This window comes from Brachyistius frenatus, unplaced genomic scaffold (assembly GCF_029030835.1).
Source record: "Brachyistius frenatus isolate BFR_SWC_R1_liver_20210118 unplaced genomic scaffold, ASM2903083v1 Contig_167, whole genome shotgun sequence".
Taxonomy (NCBI): domain Eukaryota; kingdom Metazoa; phylum Chordata; class Actinopteri; family Embiotocidae; genus Brachyistius; species Brachyistius frenatus.
Window position 1 is genome coordinate 146 of NW_027210766.1, and position 21,651 is coordinate 21,796.

Sequence of the window (21,651 nt, forward strand, 5' to 3'; positions counted from 1 at the left end):
TCTTTTCATAATTTTAACGACATTAAATTTTTTGGATTTGGATTTTTGCAAAACCTGTATTCATGTTATTTCTCGGCCACCCCTACACGGGCCATAACATTGGTTTGGCTGATTGTTCCTTTTTGATATAGTTATAGATTTATAAAAAAAAAAATCCCTCCTGAATGCAGACAAGTAAGTTGTAATATAATTACAGATATATTATAGCCATGAGATTGTTGCATTGTGGGAACACTCAACAACCACAGGGTCCTCTAACTGAGTATCTGACAAGCATGAACAGTGTTTCCAGCAAGGCTGTAATTATGGTATCGACATTGGTGTGGGTCCAAATAACATCTGCCGACATATTATAGTATGACTTTTAGGACGACAAATGGGAGTTTGATATTTCTATGATACTTTGAATGACATAAAATAGTATGACTTTTTTGTCACGTTTTAGACGACATACATACATGTCTCCCAAAACGGCATAAAAATGTCATACTCCAGTATCTTGTCCAATATGGCATATATACGTGATTGTATGTCGTCCAAAATTTCACTTTATTTCTAGATGCCAAAATAAAGCTAGTCAGTCAACCACAGAAATGATCATGTACTTCCTGAAATACGCAGGGGTCTGTAAAAATATATATATATTTTCTATTATAGCACTGCTTCTTCAAGATATCAGTTTATTTTTAACTATATTATGGCCAGAAAGTTACTTATTCCATATTTGGGTAAATGCCACCGTTCCCTTTGCAATCATATCTCCATTTTCCTAAATGATTGGAAGAAATAAAATGACATTTAGGATTGTGTTAATTATTTTGTTTATCACTTCCATAGTGTTAGTCACTGGCAGGTGGTGGGAGTGTGTGTAAAGATACGAAATGCAGGTGTGTAAACAAGAGTTTGCATTCTGCACCCTGTATGTGCAGGCCACAAGAATGCTGTGGAATGAGTTTAAGATTATGGTTTTGGATAAATATTGAAAAAGCTTTTATACCGTGTTACACCTTTGACTTTTTCAATATTTAACCCTCCTGTTGTCCTCGGGTCAAAATGACCCGCAGCTGTGTTCAACCAAGTTCTATTTTATTTCTATATTTTTATATTTTTTGGGGATCATTGGTCATCATTCTTTAAAGAAACCCTCACAGCCTCCTTGTCACCAATGATCCCAAAAAATATGAAAATCAAAAAAGAACTTGGTGGAACACAGCGGCGGGTCATTTTGACCCAAGGACAACTCCATAACCAGGACTAAGATCATTCCCTGCCTTTAACCATGTCAATATCCATGGTTTACATCTTAATGAAGACACTCGAAAATAAAACACTTGACTGTGGACTTCGTGGTACTTAAGAATGTGGCTAAAACTCTTGCACAATTAAACAGAACAGAGTGACGTGTTTCATATTGCTACAGTGGCTTGAATGCATGCTTTGGAAGATAGGGTAGGTAGGTAGTTACTTTATTAATCCCCAAGGGGAATTTTTTTTTTTTTATTATTTATTTTTTAAATTGTTTTGTATTACCTGATTATAGGATTACCCTAAACCTTTTATCTGTAAGGAAGTAACTAACGCTATAAAATAATAAAGTTATTAAGATAAACTATGACATAAAATTAAAATAAGTTAATAGGTCACCCAGTCTATATGTGATATAAGCAGTATGTGATTTCAAGTTTTCTGTGGAAAACAGGAAACAGGTGTGCAGTGTGATACTTCGAAATATCATTTAAAAAAAAATCTTTGAAGATTTTAATTTCTAGAGATATAGATATATATACAGTATATATATTTCATGTCTAACATAAGAGATGGGCATAAAAGTTAGATGTTTCTTTCTAAACCAAAATTTCTAAAACTATCTACACGACACGATCATTGCTTAACAAGTTCTTTCAACACTGTTGCTGTTGACAAAGTTGTAGATAAAAGAACATGACGGTACAATTGAAAAGGCAATTGATGATAATTAACAGCGTCAATACAAAATGCGTCTATAAGACACTATAAAGCTCCATGGACCTGATGGGAACTGCAGAATCCAAAATTCAATCTTTCAAAGAAGCAGTTTTTTCAAATTTGAACTAGCTCAATTATCAGTGTGGAGACGCACGTTTAAAGAATCCTTCCAATTTTTGTACTTAAAAATTCAGTCAAGCAATTTGCTTTTTTTTTTAAGATCGGAAATACAACAGTCTTTGAGGCTATGATCGGAACAGGGATGGAGGTTGGAGGTTAAAAACACACAACAGATCAGTGAACATGCAGCCATAAAGTTTTTTTTTTTATATATAGAAGGAATTCTACAAGAGGTCAAGGTCAGATGCTGAAAGTCTCATTGTATCCTTCTTCCAGTCCTTCCAGTACATGAGAGACAATGAGACATCATTTCTGTATTTTACAATGAAGTGAAATGCCAAGCTATCGGATTAGATCGTTATCTGGAATCAGATCTGTCGAGATAAAAGCCGTGACGTGACACAGACCTTGAAACGACGCTCATTCACACACAAGGAGCAAAAAGATACTTAAAGTTTACTGCGGACCGAATGAAGGATGAGTCAGATGGACACAGATAAAAAGATGATGGGACAGATAACGACTGATAAGATTGCTTCTAAAAGATAACTTTGATCGTCTCGCCATCCTCTTCCTGGACACCACAGAAGAAGAAATGTACACAACTTTATATTTTACGAGACGTGAACGTAAACGCGAGTCACTGCATGGCGCCTTTAAAGGTTTTTGTCACATTAAAATCACTAAAATAATCAAACATTTCTCTGGAAATATTACTGTAGTACAGTTAAAATAAAGGAGTGTGTGAGCTGCGATAATAAAACTCTTGAAAGTTCATGCAATTTTAAAATGCAGTTTTTAGGATTGAAAATGAATTCAGAAATATTTTTAAAAGTTGTAATATGTCAGCTGTTAAGAAAAGTCACTTTCCCTCAAATAAAATGAACTTTGTTTGAAATAGTTCAAAAATATAAAGTACTTTTTGAAAAGTTTGTTTTAAAAGTTGTGAAAAAAATAAAAGCCAAAAGTCCTGCATTTCTTTCGTAACTTTAGTTCAGAATTATTACCCAAAAATATATTTCAAGTACAAAAGTAAAATGTCTCTTGTGACTGATACGTCATATGTTTGATAGTATTAGATTTTTAATTCTGCATTTAAGTGTTGGAGCCACTATATCAAATTCGCTATTTTAGTCCGGTAAAAGAAGTAAAAAAATTCATGGTACACAAATTTATTTAAATTTTTTGACAATCATTGCAGTTATTACAGTGAAACAATATGAGATGATCATAGGGTAGATTTACTTTTTAATGTCACTGCTAATAACTTACAGAAATGTGTGTCAATGGGCCATAACAGGACAGTTGTTTTGTCTTATTACGAGTCAGAATGGTTGGAATCCATTGATTTTATCTTTAACAGTTTTTTGTTATTTCAATTGTAAAAAAAAAAAAAAAAAGCAAAAAAAAAAAAAAAAGCAAATCATTCAAATGTTACTCTGGAAATGAATATTAGCAAAAGAAGTCAAATAAATTCAGTATATTTCCCTGTGAAACGCTGCAAAGTGGAAGTCTTACAAGCATAAAATTAAAATACTCAAGTTGTGAAATGTAAAATACCGTAAAACTATTTTTTTGGTGAAGACATATTCATGTAAATCTCCCTATAATTGCACAAACATTTTATTTATATTTTGTTTGTCTTTCAAATCTGCTGACATGTCATCACAGAAAAAAAAAGGTTCATGGCAATAAAGTTAGGCAAACAAATAAAGATTAAAGAGTGATTATTTGCAGCTCTGTATTCTTAGCAGATAGAAGTCTGGACTCAAGGACTTTTCTTTTGTGAGTCTGTTTGCAGCCATCCAAGGCAGCTGATATCTGTTTCTGTCTGCATGAACTAACAGGAAGGATGTTACACACAGTCGAACAATTGAACTTTTAAGTAACTACAGTTTCTCTTTTAAAAATGCTGCGTAACAACTATAAAAACAACCGCAACATATCCGGGAATGTCAGATCCTGCCAGTCATCACCTCGTGTCTCCACACAAAACACAAAACACATCTTCGTTTTAACGAGTTCGGCCAAAGTGCCACCTGCAGCTGCATATTTTCAAACTACAGTACAGATATGTCACAGATAGGAAGTAAGACAGGCCAAGGTACATCTGCATTATTTGTATTCTGTGAATTATTTCCACAGAAGTGATTTTGGAAAATGTAATGAATTCAATTTTACTGTTTGAATAGCTTTTCTTCTCTGGATAATTTGAAAGATTGCAGCACCCCACCCGTTAACCAGCTGACGCTGATCATCACAGGCAGAATATTTGATGTTCTTAGTTTAAATTTAACATAAAAAGTGACAGTTGAAAAATATATTTCAAGAAATATTTAAAAAAATCTTGGCTATCGCCACCAGTCTAATGGAGAAATCTAGTTCAAAAAACACAAAAAAAAGGGAAGTTGTGTTTAACTTTTCTGGTACAAATTTTGCCCGGTTGAAGCCCACGTTGGACTCATTAGTGTTAAATTAAATCCAAACAGTGGCACCAACTTTGGGTTTAAAAATCCTATTTACACCAAAACATATTTGTGTTTTTGTTGTTGTTATTTTTACATTTAAGACTTTAAAACGGCAGACACATTATTACTTTACACTGCAGCTACATTGTGGCTTGAACAGCCTTTAATTTAGAAAAATATGTAAAACACACTCTCCAGTTGGTGTCGGCTGGTTGTCCTTTAACTTTGGTATCAGGTATTATTTCTCTCAGCCCCAAAATAACTCCTCAGAAGGACTCTGGCAGGTAGGAAGGATTACAGACGACTGAAATATTTTATTGGTGTTTGAAGCTCTTCTTCACATTGGGTGAATGGCATATCAAGACCTTGAGAAATGACAGTCAGCGGTGAATCAGTGATTGAAGGGCTGAGAGACATTTATTTAAATGGCACTTTACCATTTTTAATTTTTTTCCACAGTTGGCACGTGCAGCTTGGTGACATAAAATGTCTATAAAACCTTTTCTTATCCTCCTGGGTATTTTTATGCTGCATTGCATAACAGCATTAAAATGGATATAATTATGATTTTATGACATTTTCAAAACAAGAAAAGACCAATAAAAAAAAGAAATTCAAATATAAGATCCTAAATAATTGGATGCATAAATGATTATCCTTTTTGTAGTCAGTCAGTATTTAGCACCTTAAACGTGACACGGACTTGTCTTTATAAATCTGGAGGTTGCAGTTCTGGAATGAATTGAAGTCTGGACTTATTTTTAAGACGACTTAAATTTTGTAAATACAATTTTTATCAAAAATATATGGCTGCATGTTCTCGTTTCTTGAACTCTGACCTGCGTCTCGACAGCTGTGCCCCGACTGACCTCTCTGCACTCTGAGGACCTTGGGAATTTATGTGTCTCATAAAGGCTACTTTTCTGCAACCCCCTTACAAAATGTTTTTAAATGTTCTTTTAGCGTACTACATCAGAGTGCACTTTAAAAATGAATTCTTTGTGCAATCAGTCACAGAAACCTGCTTCTACTTTCATATGAAACTTAAAAAAAAAAAAAAAATCGGAGTCAAAAATCCGTCTCAAACCCACTGTGTGATTTTGCGGTTAAAGCCACGTAAAAAGAGGGCAAAGAGGTACATTTTTACAGAGATTGTACAAAGCGTACATACATGGTGTTCCCTGTCTTTGAGACCTGAAGCATCCTATCTCCCCGCCGGCAGTGTAGGATGATGATGTTGCATAGCAGAGCGGTCCAATAAAGTTTTAAGAGCCTAAAGGCAATAAAAGCTGGAGCTGCCATGCAATCACATCTCGTATTTCCATATGATTCTCTTTTTATTTGCGTAGACTTCTGAACACTGACCCCATAAAACATGAAGTATTGGTTAATTTTTGATTTTCTGTTTATTTCACACCTTATTTTCCCTCCCAATTACATCTGGCCAGTGTCGACATAAAGGGAAGCGAGCGGGACACTCCTCACTGTTACCATCGTCTTCTTTGATAACGGAGGAAGGGAGTGGACTCGTCTCGTGGAATTTACGAACTAAGCTCTTTGGAAACTGTCCTCCGGTCTGGGAACCACTCTTCTTCTTCTTCTTCCACTACATCGACCACAATGTCCTTATTGATGGCGACAAGTGTGGCGCCCGCTACCTGCGACTCTCTGGCCACCATCTGTTCAGGGACAAGCTGCCTGGTTCCTCCCAGTAACTTCAATGCCTTCCTGGGCCTGGTGTTGAGCACGGTGCTCACCGTCATGCTCGCCATGGTCATGTTCTCCATGGGTTGCACCGTTGACGTCGACAAGCTGTTGGGCCACATAAGAAAACCCTGGGGCATCGTTATCGGCTTCCTCTGCCAGTTCGGCATCATGCCCTTCACGGCCTTCGCCTTGTCGCTGGCCTTCGGCGTGTTGCCCGTGCAGGCCATCGTCATTGTCATCATGGGCTGCTGTCCCGGAGGCTCCGGCTCGAATATCATCTGCTACTGGCTGGATGGAGACATGGATCTCAGGTAGGAAACTGGGATTACTTAAAAACTAGATTGTGTGCTGCGTAGGTTCGAGATAAGAAACAATACACCGGTCAGTCCACGAGAAGATACCGCGTCAATGTCACGTATTGACTCGATTCGGAAAAGATTACGGTTTTACGGACTTCATCACTGGTTGTACCTCCGTCGCATGACCTCCTTCTTCGAATCTTTTCATGCCAAAGTGAGGCAAAAAACGTGACACTGACACGGCATCCTCTTGAGCCTCTAAAGAGGACTTGACACCGGCCCCCAATGAGTAAAATCTAACACACGATCACTTCCTTTCCTTTCGAGCAGAGCAATGCGCTCCTTGAAACACAAGATGTGATCGAAGAGGCTTGTTTGACCGAACACTCGCTCCATTTTCTCTGCTCCTCAGTATCAGTATGACGGCCTGTTCCTCCATCCTGGCCTTGGGGATGATGCCCCTCTGCCTGCTCATCTACACCTCCATCTGGACCTCCAGCGACACCATCCAGATTCCATACGACAGCATCGGTAAGCAAACAACCGGAATATCGTGTCGGAATTTCAGAAAGGGATGTTTGTTGAAATCACTTTGCTGCTTTCCTACGTATCGATTGGTCTGATATGAAATCTGTGTGTCCTCAGGTATCACTCTGGCCGCCCTTCTCATCCCAATTGCTGCGGGAATCTACGTTAAACACAGGTGGCCCGAAAAGGCGAAAAAGATCCTGAAGGTGCGAATACTGTACGGTTTATTGTAATTTCCATAAAGGGAGTGTTTTGGAACCTTTATTCTGATCTGTGTTTGTGTGCCTGCCGTGCACAGGTCGGGTCTATCGCTGGCTTCGCTCTCATCATCATCATTGCCGTGGTTGGAGGAGTCCTTTACCAGTCCTCCTGGACCATCGCTCCCTCCCTGTGGATAATCGGAACCATCTACCCCTTTATTGGATTCGGCCTGGGGTTCCTCATGGCCCGGTTTGTGGGTCAACCCTGGCACAGGTAGGGTCGTGTTGGCAAATACAAACTGGTGACCTTTCCCTCACTGGTTCTAATTTCATGGTACTGTCAACGAAAGTCAGCACTTTTACTTACCTATGACCGATGTTGTTTGTTGTTCTTGTCTTTGTGCAGATGCCGAACAATTGCGCTGGAGACGGGCTTCCAGAACTCCCAGTTGTGCAGCACCATCGTCCAGCTGTCCTTCAGCCCGGAGGAGCTGGAAGTCATGTTTGCGTTCCCCCTCATCTACAGCATCTTCCAGCTGGTGGTGGCGGTCATATCTGTGGGAAGTAAGAGTTTAAGAGCTGTTGTCAGTCTTTTAAAACGCTGGGTCAGAGCTCAGCACAGGCACCTTTAAGGAATATTAAGGGATTCAGATGTAACGATGTCACTGGGAAAAGACGGCTTCCTTGGCCAGCGCTGCTGTTTTCCAGCGTTATCAGGTTTCCTTCTGTGTCAAGTCAATAAATAGATAATAATAAATTGATAATATGTACATTTAGAAACAGAAGTTTCAGAAACCCAAGAGTCACAATGAGAAGTAGTTTATACAGTTTAGTGAAAAAGGGGTGAGTTAATCCCACTTTGTTCACCTCTGACTGATTGATCCTTGACACGCAAAATTTAAGAGAGTGGATGTGATTTATCTCTACAGTCATTTCCAATATATTGTTTCCCTGAATCTGTTTTAACATAGCTGCAGGGACAAAAAATTATAGAGGCAGTAGAGGAGGGATGATAATGGTCAAGGTTAACGACTATAAGGCATGCGGTAAGAAGCCGTATACTTTATAGATGCCAGCTTGCGTTTGTAATCGAGCCCATGGCCATATAACTATTTACATATTTGTGCAAAAAGCAGTAGCAACAGGAGGAAGTTGCTCCTGCTTTTTGCATAAGAATGTAAATAGTTACATACAGTTAGTTTTTGTTCCTAATTTTAACCAAGTAGATTTTGTTTCTAATCATCATCCCTTTAAAAAAAAAAAAAAAAAAAAAAAATCCCCCCTTTCAACTTGTCCCAAATGACAACGCTTGTAACTTGTAGAACATGAACAACAGAGGGAAAATGTCCACTTATTCACTAAAGCTCGGTTTATTTCGATGCTTTTTCTTTTTAAAAGACACGGAAAGATGACCGCTCAGTGTTTCTGAATGAATGTTTTTTTTTCATCGACAGGCTACCGGGCGTATAAAAGGTCATGCGGTCATGGCTCGGAGGATGCAGACAACGAGGCCCCGTCACTGGAAGATGACCAAACGAAACAGAAGGACTACGCTCTGGAAAACACCGCCTTTGAGTTCGATGAGAACCGCAACAGCGACGTGAAGGACAAGAACACCCAGCTGTGACATAACAACCCTTCCAATTGAACTTTGAACTGTCGGTACGAGCACCCATGGCCGCAGGACTGCTGAAGACAGCAGCCTGACTCAGCTGTAATCACACACTGCACTTTGCATGCTGGAGGTGCACGACACAGATCCTGTTCTACCCTCAGCGCTGGAAAAGGCTAGGCAAGAACAGGGCTGCACAACTGTCTTCTACAGTACAACCAACAGTTAACTTCAAGGGAGGGCCAATGACCAACACTCTGCACAGTTTTATGCTGAATTGTATTTTAGCCAGACATGAGGCCCTCCTCTCCTTTAATTTATTCATATATACATATTTTATACAACTTCACCCTGTACTTTCTGTTGGAAAAACTGTTCTGCCTTCTTGATCAATGCATCAGTAATTCACACAGGTCGTTAAATGCTGTTTGTGTGACTTTGCAATCAGATATTTGTTTCAAACTAATAGTTTGTTTTTGTGACATCCATCATTTTACCAATAATAACTTTATGTATACAGTATACTGCAGCACGTCTGTAAACAAAGTTACAAAGTGCTTAACAAAAATGATTTGATAACAGAAGTTATAAAAGAGTTGCAGACTAGTCAAAGCCACTGCACAGATCAGCATAACGCTTTAACGTATATGTTTTTACATTGGACGATCTTTAGCATTTGGGCCCTAATACAAACTTCTGTTGTTCCTTGAAATTATTTTTTTCTATACCTCTTACTTACTAGAAATTTTGAGAGGTTTTTTCTGAGCACATCTCAATCTTAGAAATACGTAAACTAAAGGTCTGTCCAAACCGAAGACATGGGGATTTATAGTAATTCCTGGGTATTAACTGTGCTTATTATCTTATATATGCTGTATTTTAATAAACAAAAGACTTTTTAATAATAATTGATTGCAATTCTACTAATGTACTCTTTTTTCTTTTCATGGATGTACAAAATATTTAAAAAAAACTTTATTTATCAGCTGTTTTATAAATAGAACTCCTGAAGTAATAAGATTTTTTTTTGTCAAAACCAAACATAGAAAACCCTTTATACCTTTTTTTTGGTCTATTTTGTTGCAATAAATAATGTTTTGAAATAAATAAAGCACTTTTTTTTTTTTAATGAGTATTTTAATTGTTCAAATGACGATGACTGAGGAGCCCTTATGGAAAAAAAAAAAAAATGTGGTTACATTTTTACAGGCCACCTTGCCAAAGTACAAGGTCATAAAATAATCCGATTTCATTCTTATTGTAGTTCAAAGTCCAAAAGCATGACTTCAACGCATTAAAAATATACATCCAATAAACTGAAAGTGCTGTCATGTGACGATGAACTGTCTGCCTGTGAAGATACACACTTCCGGCAGCCCACTGGACCCCTCCTCCTCATGAATGCGCTGAGGATGCCTTCACTTGCTGATACAAGAGCTGGGAATGGTCAGATTTTAATACATAACATGAATTAATTGACCATAATTGACCAAATCTTCTTTATACAAGTACTTATCTACCTAGATTTTTTTTTTAAATGCAAATGGAAAAAGGAAATGGCCCTTTTAAATGATGATTAAAATATGTATTCTTAATTAAAATGGTGAATTCAGTTCATTATTAGTAAAATTTTCATTTTTAAACTTTTCAAACAGGTTTTTAAAATTCCTCTATGTCTTTATGAACTCAAGAATGTATTTTTTTTTTTAATGATGATGGCCTATTTATTAAGTGTTATATGTTTGTTTCTGTAAATTCGTTTTTAGTATTAACATTTTATCGCTAGATATATATTTCATCTGTAAATCATTTTTTTTTATAATTTCTCCATAAAATATCAAATAATGAATCACTTACTTACAAATTAAGGCTACTTAAAGATAAAATGACTTTAACAAAGCTGCTCCTTTGTACACAACGAGTTATTGTTGACAAATGGGAGTTGATAGTTTACGAGGTGACCGTGAACGCAGCACCAGCTAGTTTTCAGAGGCAACAATCGTAGGAAGAGGCGCAGCGCGATTCTCGTAAGTAGAAATCATCCTTTTACATCATCGTACCTTTTTATTCATACGTGATACGTCCTTTATACTGTTGAAGAGCTCGAAAACAGTTTTTTTGAAACGGAAAACACAAGCTTTCCCGTTTTGAATTAAGTTTCAGTCGCTGAAGGAGCTTAAAAAGAAGTTCATCTCCTCATTTCCTTTTCTTTCACAACTTCTCCATTATCACTCCCCTCGCGGTTTAAATCTGACAGAAAGAGACACCGAGAGACGTGACCTCACTGAAATACATCTCTCTTTTTTAATATATATATATATATATATATATAGTTGACTGCATTCATGTTTTCAAACTCACCTAAAAACACGTCGTTGCTGTCGGTAAACGGAACCGCGAATCAGTTAACGGGTCGCATTCCTGCTGAAGCGGTTGTCAAGTCACCGACCTGCGTTAGCAACCAACTTATCCAGCAAGTGTCACATTATTTATTAAAGGGTTAAAATAGACAAACAAACAGGAATTAAAAACATGACAGTAATACCCCCCCCCCCCAAAAAAAAAAAAAAAAAAAAAAGTTGGGACGCTGCTGTAAAATATTAATACAAACGGAATGTAGTGATTTTTTTTTTTAATTTTTTTTTTTTAAATCACGTAAACTCATATTTAAATGAAAAATAGACCAAAGAGATAGAGAAGAGAGAAATGTTGTTGTTTTCTGAAACATGTGCTCATTTTGAATTTGATGTCAGCAACACGTCTCGAAAAAGTTGGGACAGGGAATAAAAGACTGGAAAAGTTGCGCAATGCTGGCAAACAGGTTAGTAAGATGATTGAGTATAAAACAAACAAAAAGTTTCCCAGAGTTTCTCAGCACTGAAGATGGGGAGTGGTTCACCACTCTTGCGAAGGACGGCAAATAGTGAAGCAATTTAAGAATAACGTTCCTCGACGCAAAATTGCACACAAAAAAAACAACAACAATTGTGGATTTCATCATCTACGGTTCATAATATCATTAAAAGATTCAGAGAATCTGGAGAAATGTCCGTACGCAAGGGAGAAATGCCGGAAACGTATATTCGATGGTCGTGATCTTCGGGTTCCGCATTATAAAACAGACACAATCCTGTAGTGGAAATCACTGCACGGGCTCAGGAGCACTTCTGAAAACCATCTTCTGTGAACACAGTTCATCGCTGCGTCCACAAACGCAGGCTCAAACTCTACCATGCAAATAAGAAACCAGATATAACCATGAAGTAATGGAGATGCTGAAGTGCTCAAGTACGGTACTTTAGTAAATGTACTTAGTTACTTTGCTCCAGTGTAACCAAGAAGACCGGACCCTGGTGTGGTAACTGGAGATTAACCACCACTGCAATATTCAAATGATGGCGTGGCAGCAACATCGGTTTTACGCGATTTTTAGTCCCGACGTTAGAAGCTCCATGAAGCCAAACATGTTTCTGTGAGAACCACAGACAAAACATTAAAATCTTGTAGCTAAATAAGGATTAAAAAGTTAAAAAAAAAAAAAAGATAACATAGACTATCTTTTTTTTCTCCTCCGAGCTCTGATACATCAGGTTTTTAGTGCTGATAATATCTTGAATGATAAAATACAATCTCACAGGAAATGATATGAACTAAGTGACAAATCAGAAGAAAAACCAAGTGACGCTATATAATGGTGAAGGTTGTGCTATTTTTTTCGTCTCGGTTTGGAGTACAATGTCGAGGTGTCGCAGTTTGTTGAATTAAGTAATTGACAGTGAATTTTTTTATAATAATTTTATTGGTAAAAAAAAAAATATAACCCTAATATTAGTCTATCTGTCCTGAGTGAAGGTTTTGTATTATTGATACTCAACTGTTTCTTTCATATATATATATTTTTTTGTATTACGCTGGTACTTAAAAAGGAAAATCTGCTTTCTGTCGCACATTTAAACGTTGTTTTTTTTTTTTTGGTGGGGGGGGGGATTTCATTTTTACGTTAATTGACCGCGTCGCTGAATTGTTCTCGCTGTCGCCGGCGTGTCATGAACACTGCAAGCGTGGAAAACTAGCGTGACGACATCCGACAACAGAAGAGGGAAAACCTTCCGTGACCTCGGTCTTCATGAATATTGTAAAAGACTGAAATGAGACTTTGGTTTAGTTTAGGGTTGGGTTGTTAAATATTTTACGAGCCGCAATAATTAATCAATCAATCGGTCAAGCCGGCGGGAAATTGAACCACCAATTCATCTGATGTTTGACTGACTGTTGAAATGATGTGTCAGCAAGCATCACAAACGTTTCCAGCTTCCAAAGAAGAAAGTGCTGCTCGTTCTTACTCAGTAAACTGAATGTGTGACGTGATTCGCTGAAAAAAAAAAAAAAAAAAAGCCATCTACGATTCGTTTATAGTTAAAAAAAAAAAAAAAATCACTAGTCGCAACCTTTGTTGGAACATATTATGTTTGCTTTGTGGCGTTTGAACACCCCACAGATCAAATGACATCCACAGTTTGAACCTTTGTTCCTGCGAAGTACCTCAACGAGATTTCGTTTAAATAAAGGCCGCTGTTTTCCTCAAGTACGTCAGATTACCAGCGTTGAGGCGTTTTGTTTCTAGAGCGTGTAAACGTTGGTCCGAGCCGTTTAAAAATCGTTTTTCTTAACCGGGAAGGGGGGGAATCAAACCTAAACTAACGAATGAATAATCAGGACTGCAGCCGAGGGATCGCGAGGCGTTCGGGGGACATTTTTTTGCAGCCGCGCAGTTTCTCCCCAGAGACCCCCCCACCACCCCCCCCGACGCCCGGGCTCATATCAGCAGTCAGGTGATCAGGGAGTCGGAGAGTCCCAGCGCTCTCGCTCGCTCTCTCTCCACAACCATAACAACCGGTGCCACCCTGCCACCCTCACAGAGGTTCTCGACGGGGTCACACGGGGAGACACTGTTTGGATTTTCTGGGAAAGGAAAGTCCAAATAGCGAAGCTGCAATTGCCGCTCATCGCCAAAGTCGTCGCCAAAGAGAAACTAAACGGAGATTGTAACTTTTAAAGCCGCGATCGGGTTAAAAACAAATTCAAACCCCATTTTGACACCATTTCAGTCACCGCCGACAAATATCCGGCGCGATCGTGAACGTCGGGAACGTCTTAACAGGCCCAGTAGTTGTGACAACAGTGAGACAAAAGCTTTTAGCGTGTCGGATTTTTTTTTTTTTTTTTTTTTTTTTATCTGCCCGGTTTGACGTATCCGACGCCATCAAGCGGACCTCAGGACCGCCAGCGTCACACGTAGCGCCTCCGTAGCCACGATTACAACTTCTTGACTGCCCGACAACACCTCTGCTCTGTTCCCTCCATTCAAGGTAGTAATGTTGTCGTTAACAGGGGCACCCTGTATTTCCGCAGAGGCGGTGTCCTGATGCTGTAATATAATCCTTGCGTAACCTGTTTTGTGCATTCTTTCACACTTTCCTATTTGCTTTTTTTTTTTTGTTTGTTGTTTTTTAGAAAATGGTCCGGTGAGAGCGGAGGATGCCAGCTATGAGTCACAGTAGTCCGTCTCTGTGGAAACAGCTCCCTCAGAGCGGCCGGTCTCCGCGTGACCGCTTCAGGCACGCCTGCTGCAGCTGCAACGGGAACGTGTACGTCCTGGGGGGCCGAGAGAACAGCTGTCTGGGGGACTTCTGGAAGTACAGTGTTGGTAAGGGCCCCCTGATCAGTTCATTTAAGCGCTCACTATAAACTATTTGTAGAAACGAACGACGTGACAGCTCCGTGGAAGAGATGGCCAAAGTATCGTGATCACCCCCTGGTGGCTGGTTTTAGTATTGGTCCTAAACCCCGCCTCCTCCATGTTAGCAAATTTGGACATTAGCCAAACAAAAACAAAAAATACCTCGAATACATTTTCCCCCAAATATGGTTTCCGTCATATTAAGTTCCTGTTATCATGCCGAGCTTTGATTTGATTAGTTATTTGATGCTGCAAAACAGCTGTACGTCATCATGATTGACAGCTGGGATTGATGGCGGTTCTGGCGAGGAATATTATGAAAGAACACCGAAGAAATGTCCCTTCAATTGATTTTTATCGTCGTCTGTTTCAAAAATACACTCTATATAAAAGTGTTCGTAGCTTCCAGGGTCTGAAAAATGAGGCCGAAGCAGAAGTGCCTAAAGCTGCAATACCACCGAGTGCCACTAGAGGTCGGCTCCAAAAAGCCTCCGGCTCCATAGACTCCCATTCAGCTTGTCTCATTAAAGTCGCTCCTTCGTATTAGTTTTCTGGAGGTCCATCTTAAAATAATCCCGTCATTAATTAGAAAATAAGCCTAAAAACAAAACAAACATGTTTTTGGGAGCATTTTAGTTTGATTGACAGGCCTGCGGCGCAGTCCAGTTAACAGCTATCGGTGGGCGGGACGTAGTATCGCCAGGGTTTCCAATCAGACCGAGTCGGATCCACCGCCGGCCCGTTCCTCCCACAGCTCGCCCAGATATGGTCACTCCCTGCTCCGGCCAACATCCGAACGCGAGGCTTAAATAACGGCCAAACGAAAGGTGCGACGTCACCGTCGGTTGTCCTGCAGTAGTAAACCTCTTCAAACCGATAATCCGAAGGATCTCACTCAACCAAGGAAACGCCTCAGCTCGACGCGGCGTCATCCCTCAAACTGCCGTGTGCCATGTTTTCAGTGTACAACGAATGGACGGAGTTGAACTGCACCAGCGAAGCCGCGCCAGAAGAGCTGGAGGGACACTCGATGGTGGCTCACGAGGTACAAAACTCATTCAGATCAAATCCGGGATTTTATTATTATTTTGTTTTCTCTCCGTTAAAACTTTACAGCGCACATTTATCTTTCCGTCCTCGTAACGCGACGGCCGCTTTTGACCGCTGTGACCTTTTCCAGGGTTTCCTGTACGTGTTCGGAGGCATGTTGGATTCTGCGTACACCCAGTGCAGATGCGCCCTCTGGGTGTTCGACGTCGGTGAGTCTCACGGTTCGGAGGCGCAGCTCGCAAAGCCGTCGTCGGTAAACTCTTCAGGTCGGACGGATGAAACTTGTTGCAGCGTGTCTGCGAACGCCCGTGCGCCATTCATTCACCGTCGGGGCCTTCAAGCTCTTTTAAAAAAAAAAAAACATGTTTCACCTATCTTTACGGTCCCCAAAATTACCCGTGGAAGTCGACATTTGGCGCCGCAGGAAAGTCAGTAAGTGACTTTCCTGCGGCGCTCTAAAGAACGGTGACCAGGGAGAGTTGCTACTGCGTAACGTACTGAAAGGACGCGCTTCCTTCTCTAAACATTCCACCACTTGTTGGTTCCTGTGTTCATTTGTGTGTCGGATCCTCCTCCTCCTCCTCCTCCTCCCATTGGCTTTTAATTCCTCTTTTTTTTTTTTTCCCATCTTTCTTATAATTATCAGTCGTCATCACCGCTCCTCTGCCAGTCTTGAGTGATTCACGTCGACGTAGCTGACACTACATTATTCGGTTAACACCTCAGTGTTTTACACCAGGTTGAATTTGTTCAGTTTAAAAGTTATTCTTTTAGCTGATAATGTTCTCGCACCCGACCTCGCTGGGTTTGTGCAGTTTAAATAAGGAGTGCGATGCAGATGTCGGTTCCACATGCTGTTCATGTAGCGTGCTGTTTTGCGGGTCAAATTCTGCACTGCGACGCTCGTTGTTTTCCACAGCGTGGTTTTTTTTTTTATTTGCTTTAAAAGAAAACGGCAGTTCAAAATTTTCAATATAAACCATCAGCTGCTTTATTACATTTTAGCAGTGAGCCTGAGAGGAGTTGATTTAAACTCTTGTATAAAAGCACAGATCTCAAATCAGCTGTTTTTTGGGGGGGTTTTTTGTGCAAGACTGAAACTCTTTTTTTTTGTTGTTGTTTTTTTTTTTAAACTTCCTTGTCTTTTGTTGTGTGTTTCAGCAAAGCAGAAGTGGGTTCAGTGCCGAGGAAAGACGAGCTCCCCCGAGGTGAACGAAACACATCATGAAACCTCTCCGGTCTCCCTTTCGCGTCTGCCAGACTTCAATCACAGAGGACTGTTTTTAAATCCCAATAAACATAAATAATAACCTGTTCGGTATTCGATTATCAGTAAACAACAGGTCTTATCATCTTTTATCCTCCAGCTTTTTTTTTGTGGAATAAGAAGCGAGTATGAGCAGCGATGGCTGAAAGACAAAAAAAAACTTGGTCAGCAGAGGATGACATCACTGTCGGGGACAAAAAAAAATAAAAAAAAAAAAATCTGAAAACATTCTTCTCATTCCCGAGTAAAGTGCATAAAAAAAAATGTCACTAAAATATATTTTAGAAAGGATTATTTACTCAGTGCAGGGGCGCGAGCATTTTGGGATTCGAAGACACTGTATGTTTACAGGTGTTTCTAAACTGGTAGAAGCAACATGCAAGCAGGTATTAAATGCGTAACACGAAGAGACACCGAGGCTCTGAGAGAGTTTCTCGGGTAGAATTCAAAGTTTGGAGGCAGTTCGAGTGGATTTTCGGAAACTTCTCTGAACGCAGCCGAACCCTGTGTGCACCGAAAGCATCCAAATCAGAGCTGAAATCAGAGTCGAACTCAGAGACACAAAAAGACTGTGAATCCACGGTGAGGCTGGTTATAAGTTACTAGTGATAACAGGGTCTGAAGGTTTGATATTTAATAGTCTGATGTTTGTGTGTACATGTGTTTTATGCGTGTGCGTGCGTGCGTGCGTAAACCCAGATGCCGACCAACAGGAAAGGACACAGTGCCGTGGTGGTCGGCTCGGCCATGCTGACGTACGGAGGCTACGTAGACATTAAAGGATCCTCGCAGGACTTCTGGAGTTTGGATTTTGGTGAGTTTTAGATGCGACACGTGAACACACAGCGAACGCGACAGTGTGTCCGCTAACTGTAGATTACGTCTCTCTCTGCATGCCTGACAGATACCACGGCCTGGTCCCTGCTGAGCGGCTCCCAGCAGGCCTCGTCGGGACCCGGACCCCGACACAGTCACTCGGCCGTGGCCTACCAGGACTGCATGTACCTGTTCGGGGGCCTGAAGGGTTTGAGGGAGCAGAGAGACTTCTGGAGGTGGAACTCCTGCAGCCACACGTGGAGTTCACTCCGAAACAAGTGAGTAAAGATTTTTAAGCGTGCAGTGAAATATAGTTCTGAATGTTGCTGAAGAACCGCGAATGACAGTCGACGGACTGGTAAAACCCCCTCGCCGTCGTAGGACGGGAAAACCGTTTACTTTTCGAGAATTTTCTGAATAACCGCTCGGTGTTTCCGTCTACGTAAAAAGTAGCTGTCGCTTTAGTTTATCTTAAATTTTTTTTTTTTTAAAAACAGTATCGGTAAATAATAAGCAGTCGTGAGTGAGCGTCTCACGTCTCCAGAAACGTGCCCGCGTCCGCGGTTCTCATCCTCAACGACGGTGTCTGTTGCATGTTCTCAGCCGGATGGGAGGATTTCCACCCCCGACCGTCAGTCGGTCACAGCCGGACACGGCGCACAACAACAGTCTTTGTTCTGTGTGTTCCTTCCTTGCCGACGCCACCCTCACGGTTTGTCGAAACCCCCCCCTCCCCCCCCCCACTCCCCTTTCAGGTCCGGCCCCCCCCGACTGATGGGACACTCCGCCGTGGCCTACAGGGACAGCATGCTGGTGTTCGGAGGCGGCGAGAGCCAGAACTCTCCGACGAACTGCCTGTGGAGGTACGGCTTCGCCGCGCAGACCTGGAGCCAGGTGACCTCGCACCCCGACTCCGACCCCCCCGACAAGATCCACCACTGCTGCGCGGGGCTGGGTCCCAGCTACAGGTCCGACGCCGGGCCCGGACTCCAGCGCACGTCGCCCGATGGGAAACTCAGACCCTTCAAGAACAAGTGCTTCCCCGTCCCGCTCACGTTTCTGGGGTCGGAGGGCGCCATCGAGCTGCAGACGTTCGCGCCGACGACGCTCACGAACTCTCCGGCCCAGTCGACGGGAAGCTGCTTGACCTTCGAGAACAAAACCTTCAGGAAACAGTGGAGCTCCCCGGAGGACGACCTGCTGGACCCGGAGGACGCGGACATCGCCCAGCACCTCCCCGACCTGCTGCTGGTGCTGGGGGGGCGACCGTGCACCCGACAAAGTCCCGTCTCCGTGTGGCAGATGACCCTGACCGACTCCTAACGCGAACTCTCAACCACTGCGGTTGTTTTTTGTTTTTTTTTTAATGCAGAGAGAATATGTTTATCGCTTCACCTCTCTTTTATGTTGAAAGGCATTCTGTGAATAAGAACGTAACTGGAAATATTTTTATAATTTTGGGACGTTTTGTCGTAAACTGTACAGTTTTTATCGCATATTTCCTCTTTGCAGTAGTAAAATAAATAACCAGAATACTTATTATAGTGTATTATTGTAGGTGGAAGTGAAACAGAAATCCATGGATATACTGTGAGCTCACCGTAATGGATATATAACCTCTGACAACAACAACAACAAAAAAGCGAAGCCCGAGATGACCCATCTCAACCTCACATCTCCAACTTGCTCACTTCCTGTATCGCCTCGTATTAACCGAACATCTGTGATCGTTTGTTTCTGCCTTCTGTCCGTTCTGTAAACTCCCACAATCGTCCACGTCTGGTAAAGACACGCCGAACAAATGTTTTCATGCAACACAAACTTGCAACGTGAGCCTACATTACACAAGAGGGCGCCAGAGCTCCGCCTTTAGTTATCGTCTGGTCCTTTAAGGACAGTACCAGAGGGAAACGGCGCAACCAGCAGCAGCAGCATTACGCAGACACCCGTGTTGTTTTCAGGTGTAAATCTGAGTAGAATTTTTTTTAATTTTTTTCCAATGGGACAAATTAATGTGAACACTGAAGCTTGTATGGTTTGATTTCAATGTCTGTCTGGATTTTTTTTTAATTTTTTTTTTTTTTTTAAATGTACTCTTTCAAGATGGGATATATTAATATTTAACGAAGGACCGTCGAACCACCGCGAAGACGAATCTGCGTCGACCGTCACGTCGCGGGAAAAGCAGAAGTTGTCACGGTTCAAGATCAGAAAAGAATGAAACACTCGACAGCACGAGGAATGAAGCCGAATTAAAATGTGAACTTAGCAGGTTACAAAAACGCGTGGCGATGAATCCGTACAAAGGAACAAACTGAAACCACAACACGACATTTGCCATATTTGCTTCACGGATTGGCCCTCCAGGCCTTCCGTACCTGAACTATATCTGATGTGGTGTGTACGGTATGTTGCTGCTGCTGCACCTTGCGCTTTAACGTACATGTGATGCTGTGATGACTTAGTGACACGTATGACCAATTTTCAGCAATCACCCGCAATTAATAAAATGCATTACTGCGTCATATGGACCTTTTAAGACCTTTAAGACACTTCAACAGTTATTCTTGTTTAAGCCTCTTCATCATTTTAGCCTTTAAGGTCCCCTCCCCCTAAAAAAAAACATCCACAAATTCACTCAGTAACAGCTGCAAGAATCCAAGGTTAAAATAAACAGCAGTGGATGAGACACGAAATTCATACGTATATAATCGAAGTCCGACTTTAAATAATTCAGTTACATTTTTTTGCATATGGCGCCAAATCACAACGCGGGTTATTTCATGGCACTTTAACACACTGAAGTCCTTACGGCAGAACTTTACAGCATTTTACAAAGGAACACAACAATTCAACAATTCCCAGGGAAGCGAGGAGGGAAAAACTCCTCTTTAAGGGGAAAAAGAAAAACCTCCAACAGGGGAAAGAAAAAAAAAAAGAAGTCCTTTTAACAGGAGAAAAACCTCCAACAGAAAGAAGGAAAAACTCTCCTTTAACAGCAAGAAACCTCCAACAGAACCAGACAATATTAACAGACCTTTTGTTTAAGGTTGAATTCGATTCTTCACTCAAAGTCACCAAACGTGTATTAATCCGCGGCTGAAAATAGTTCCCAACAAATGCACCATTTCCTCTTGTTTGAGTTCAGGGTGATAAAAGCAACAGTGCTCATCTGTTATAGGAAGTTGCTGATTATTTTTTTTTGGGACAAAATAAAACCGTATATTTGTGAATCATTTTCAAGGCGTTACATCTTTAGTAGGAGTTTCATCTCTGAATGAGTCAGGTGAATTTGTGTGTGTGTGTGTGTGTGTGTGTGTGTGTGTGTGTGTGTGTAGCTGAAGGGCAGTAAACTAATCAGCTTGTACGCAGCGGGCCGGGCCGCTCTAATCCACCACTGCTGCTGCTGCTCTTCTTTTCTGTTGACCTATTGACCTACATTACTGCTGACGCACATGACGCCGAGTTCACCTGAAAACTGCAAGTACTTTGACCACGATGGCTTTTCAGTCATTTTTTAAAATCTTTTTAGCATCTTTATAAAAGTTTTATGTTTATATCCCAAGCTTGTTTAACTGCATTATCCTATTTCATGTGTTTTGCTTTTGCCTTCTCCTCTGAAGCACTTCGAGCAGCGTTCTATGTATGAAATGTGTTGTACAAATAAATGTTATTGTTACTATTTTTTAAAAAGTACAGAAAATATTTAGTCCTGAATTATATTTTGTAAGCGTTTTACAAACTGTATCTGTTATTCTGCCTCTTAACTCTTGATTATTACATAATATACAGTGATTTTAGAAAGTATCCGAGCTTTGCTCATTTTATTGTGTTGCAGATTTCATTTTAAATAAATAAAATTACAGCTTTTGTCCATAA

General features: G+C 40.8%; 2 protein-coding genes across 2 annotated transcripts; both read left to right on the forward strand.

Moving 5' to 3' along the window:
- The first annotated feature begins 6,173 nt into the window (after positions 1 to 6,173).
- On the forward strand, positions 6,174 to 8,914 carry slc10a2 (solute carrier family 10 member 2). Its single transcript, XM_069717035.1, has 6 exons — positions 6,174 to 6,571; positions 6,972 to 7,090; positions 7,205 to 7,293; positions 7,386 to 7,561; positions 7,694 to 7,851; positions 8,742 to 8,914. Exons 1-6 carry the CDS (start codon positions 6,174 to 6,176, stop codon positions 8,912 to 8,914), a joined length of 1,113 nt encoding a protein of 370 aa, XP_069573136.1.
- Positions 8,915 to 10,897: 1,983 nt separating this feature from the next.
- On the forward strand, positions 10,898 to 21,010 carry klhdc3l (kelch domain containing 3-like). The gene is made up of 8 exons (XM_069717040.1): positions 10,898 to 10,926; positions 14,414 to 14,606; positions 15,602 to 15,684; positions 15,820 to 15,898; positions 16,851 to 16,897; positions 17,656 to 17,770; positions 17,861 to 18,050; positions 18,528 to 21,010. The coding sequence occupies exons 2-8, from the start codon at positions 14,438 to 14,440 to the stop codon at positions 19,093 to 19,095; spliced, it is 1,251 nt and encodes a 416-aa protein (XP_069573141.1). The 5' UTR covers positions 10,898 to 10,926; positions 14,414 to 14,437; the 3' UTR covers positions 19,096 to 21,010.
- Positions 21,011 to 21,651: the final 641 nt, after the last annotated feature.

Excerpts from the sequence above, each read along its gene's own strand:
- klhdc3l (XM_069717040.1), top strand. The coding sequence starts at position 14,438 with ATGCCAGCTATGAGTCACAGTAGTCCGTCTCTGTGGAAACAGCTCCCT. Across the intron at positions 16,898-17,655 it reads GAAAGACGAGCTCCCCCGAG|ATGCCGACCAACAGGAAAGG; the intron begins GTGAACGAAACA and ends GCGTAAACCCAG. Across the intron at positions 17,771-17,860 it reads CTTCTGGAGTTTGGATTTTG|ATACCACGGCCTGGTCCCTG; the intron begins GTGAGTTTTAGA and ends CATGCCTGACAG.
- slc10a2 (XM_069717035.1), top strand. The coding sequence starts at position 6,174 with ATGTCCTTATTGATGGCGACAAGTGTGGCGCCCGCTACCTGCGACTCT. Across the intron at positions 6,572-6,971 it reads GATGGAGACATGGATCTCAG|TATCAGTATGACGGCCTGTT; the intron begins GTAGGAAACTGG and ends TCTGCTCCTCAG. Across the intron at positions 7,852-8,741 it reads GGCGGTCATATCTGTGGGAA|GCTACCGGGCGTATAAAAGG; the intron begins GTAAGAGTTTAA and ends TTTCATCGACAG.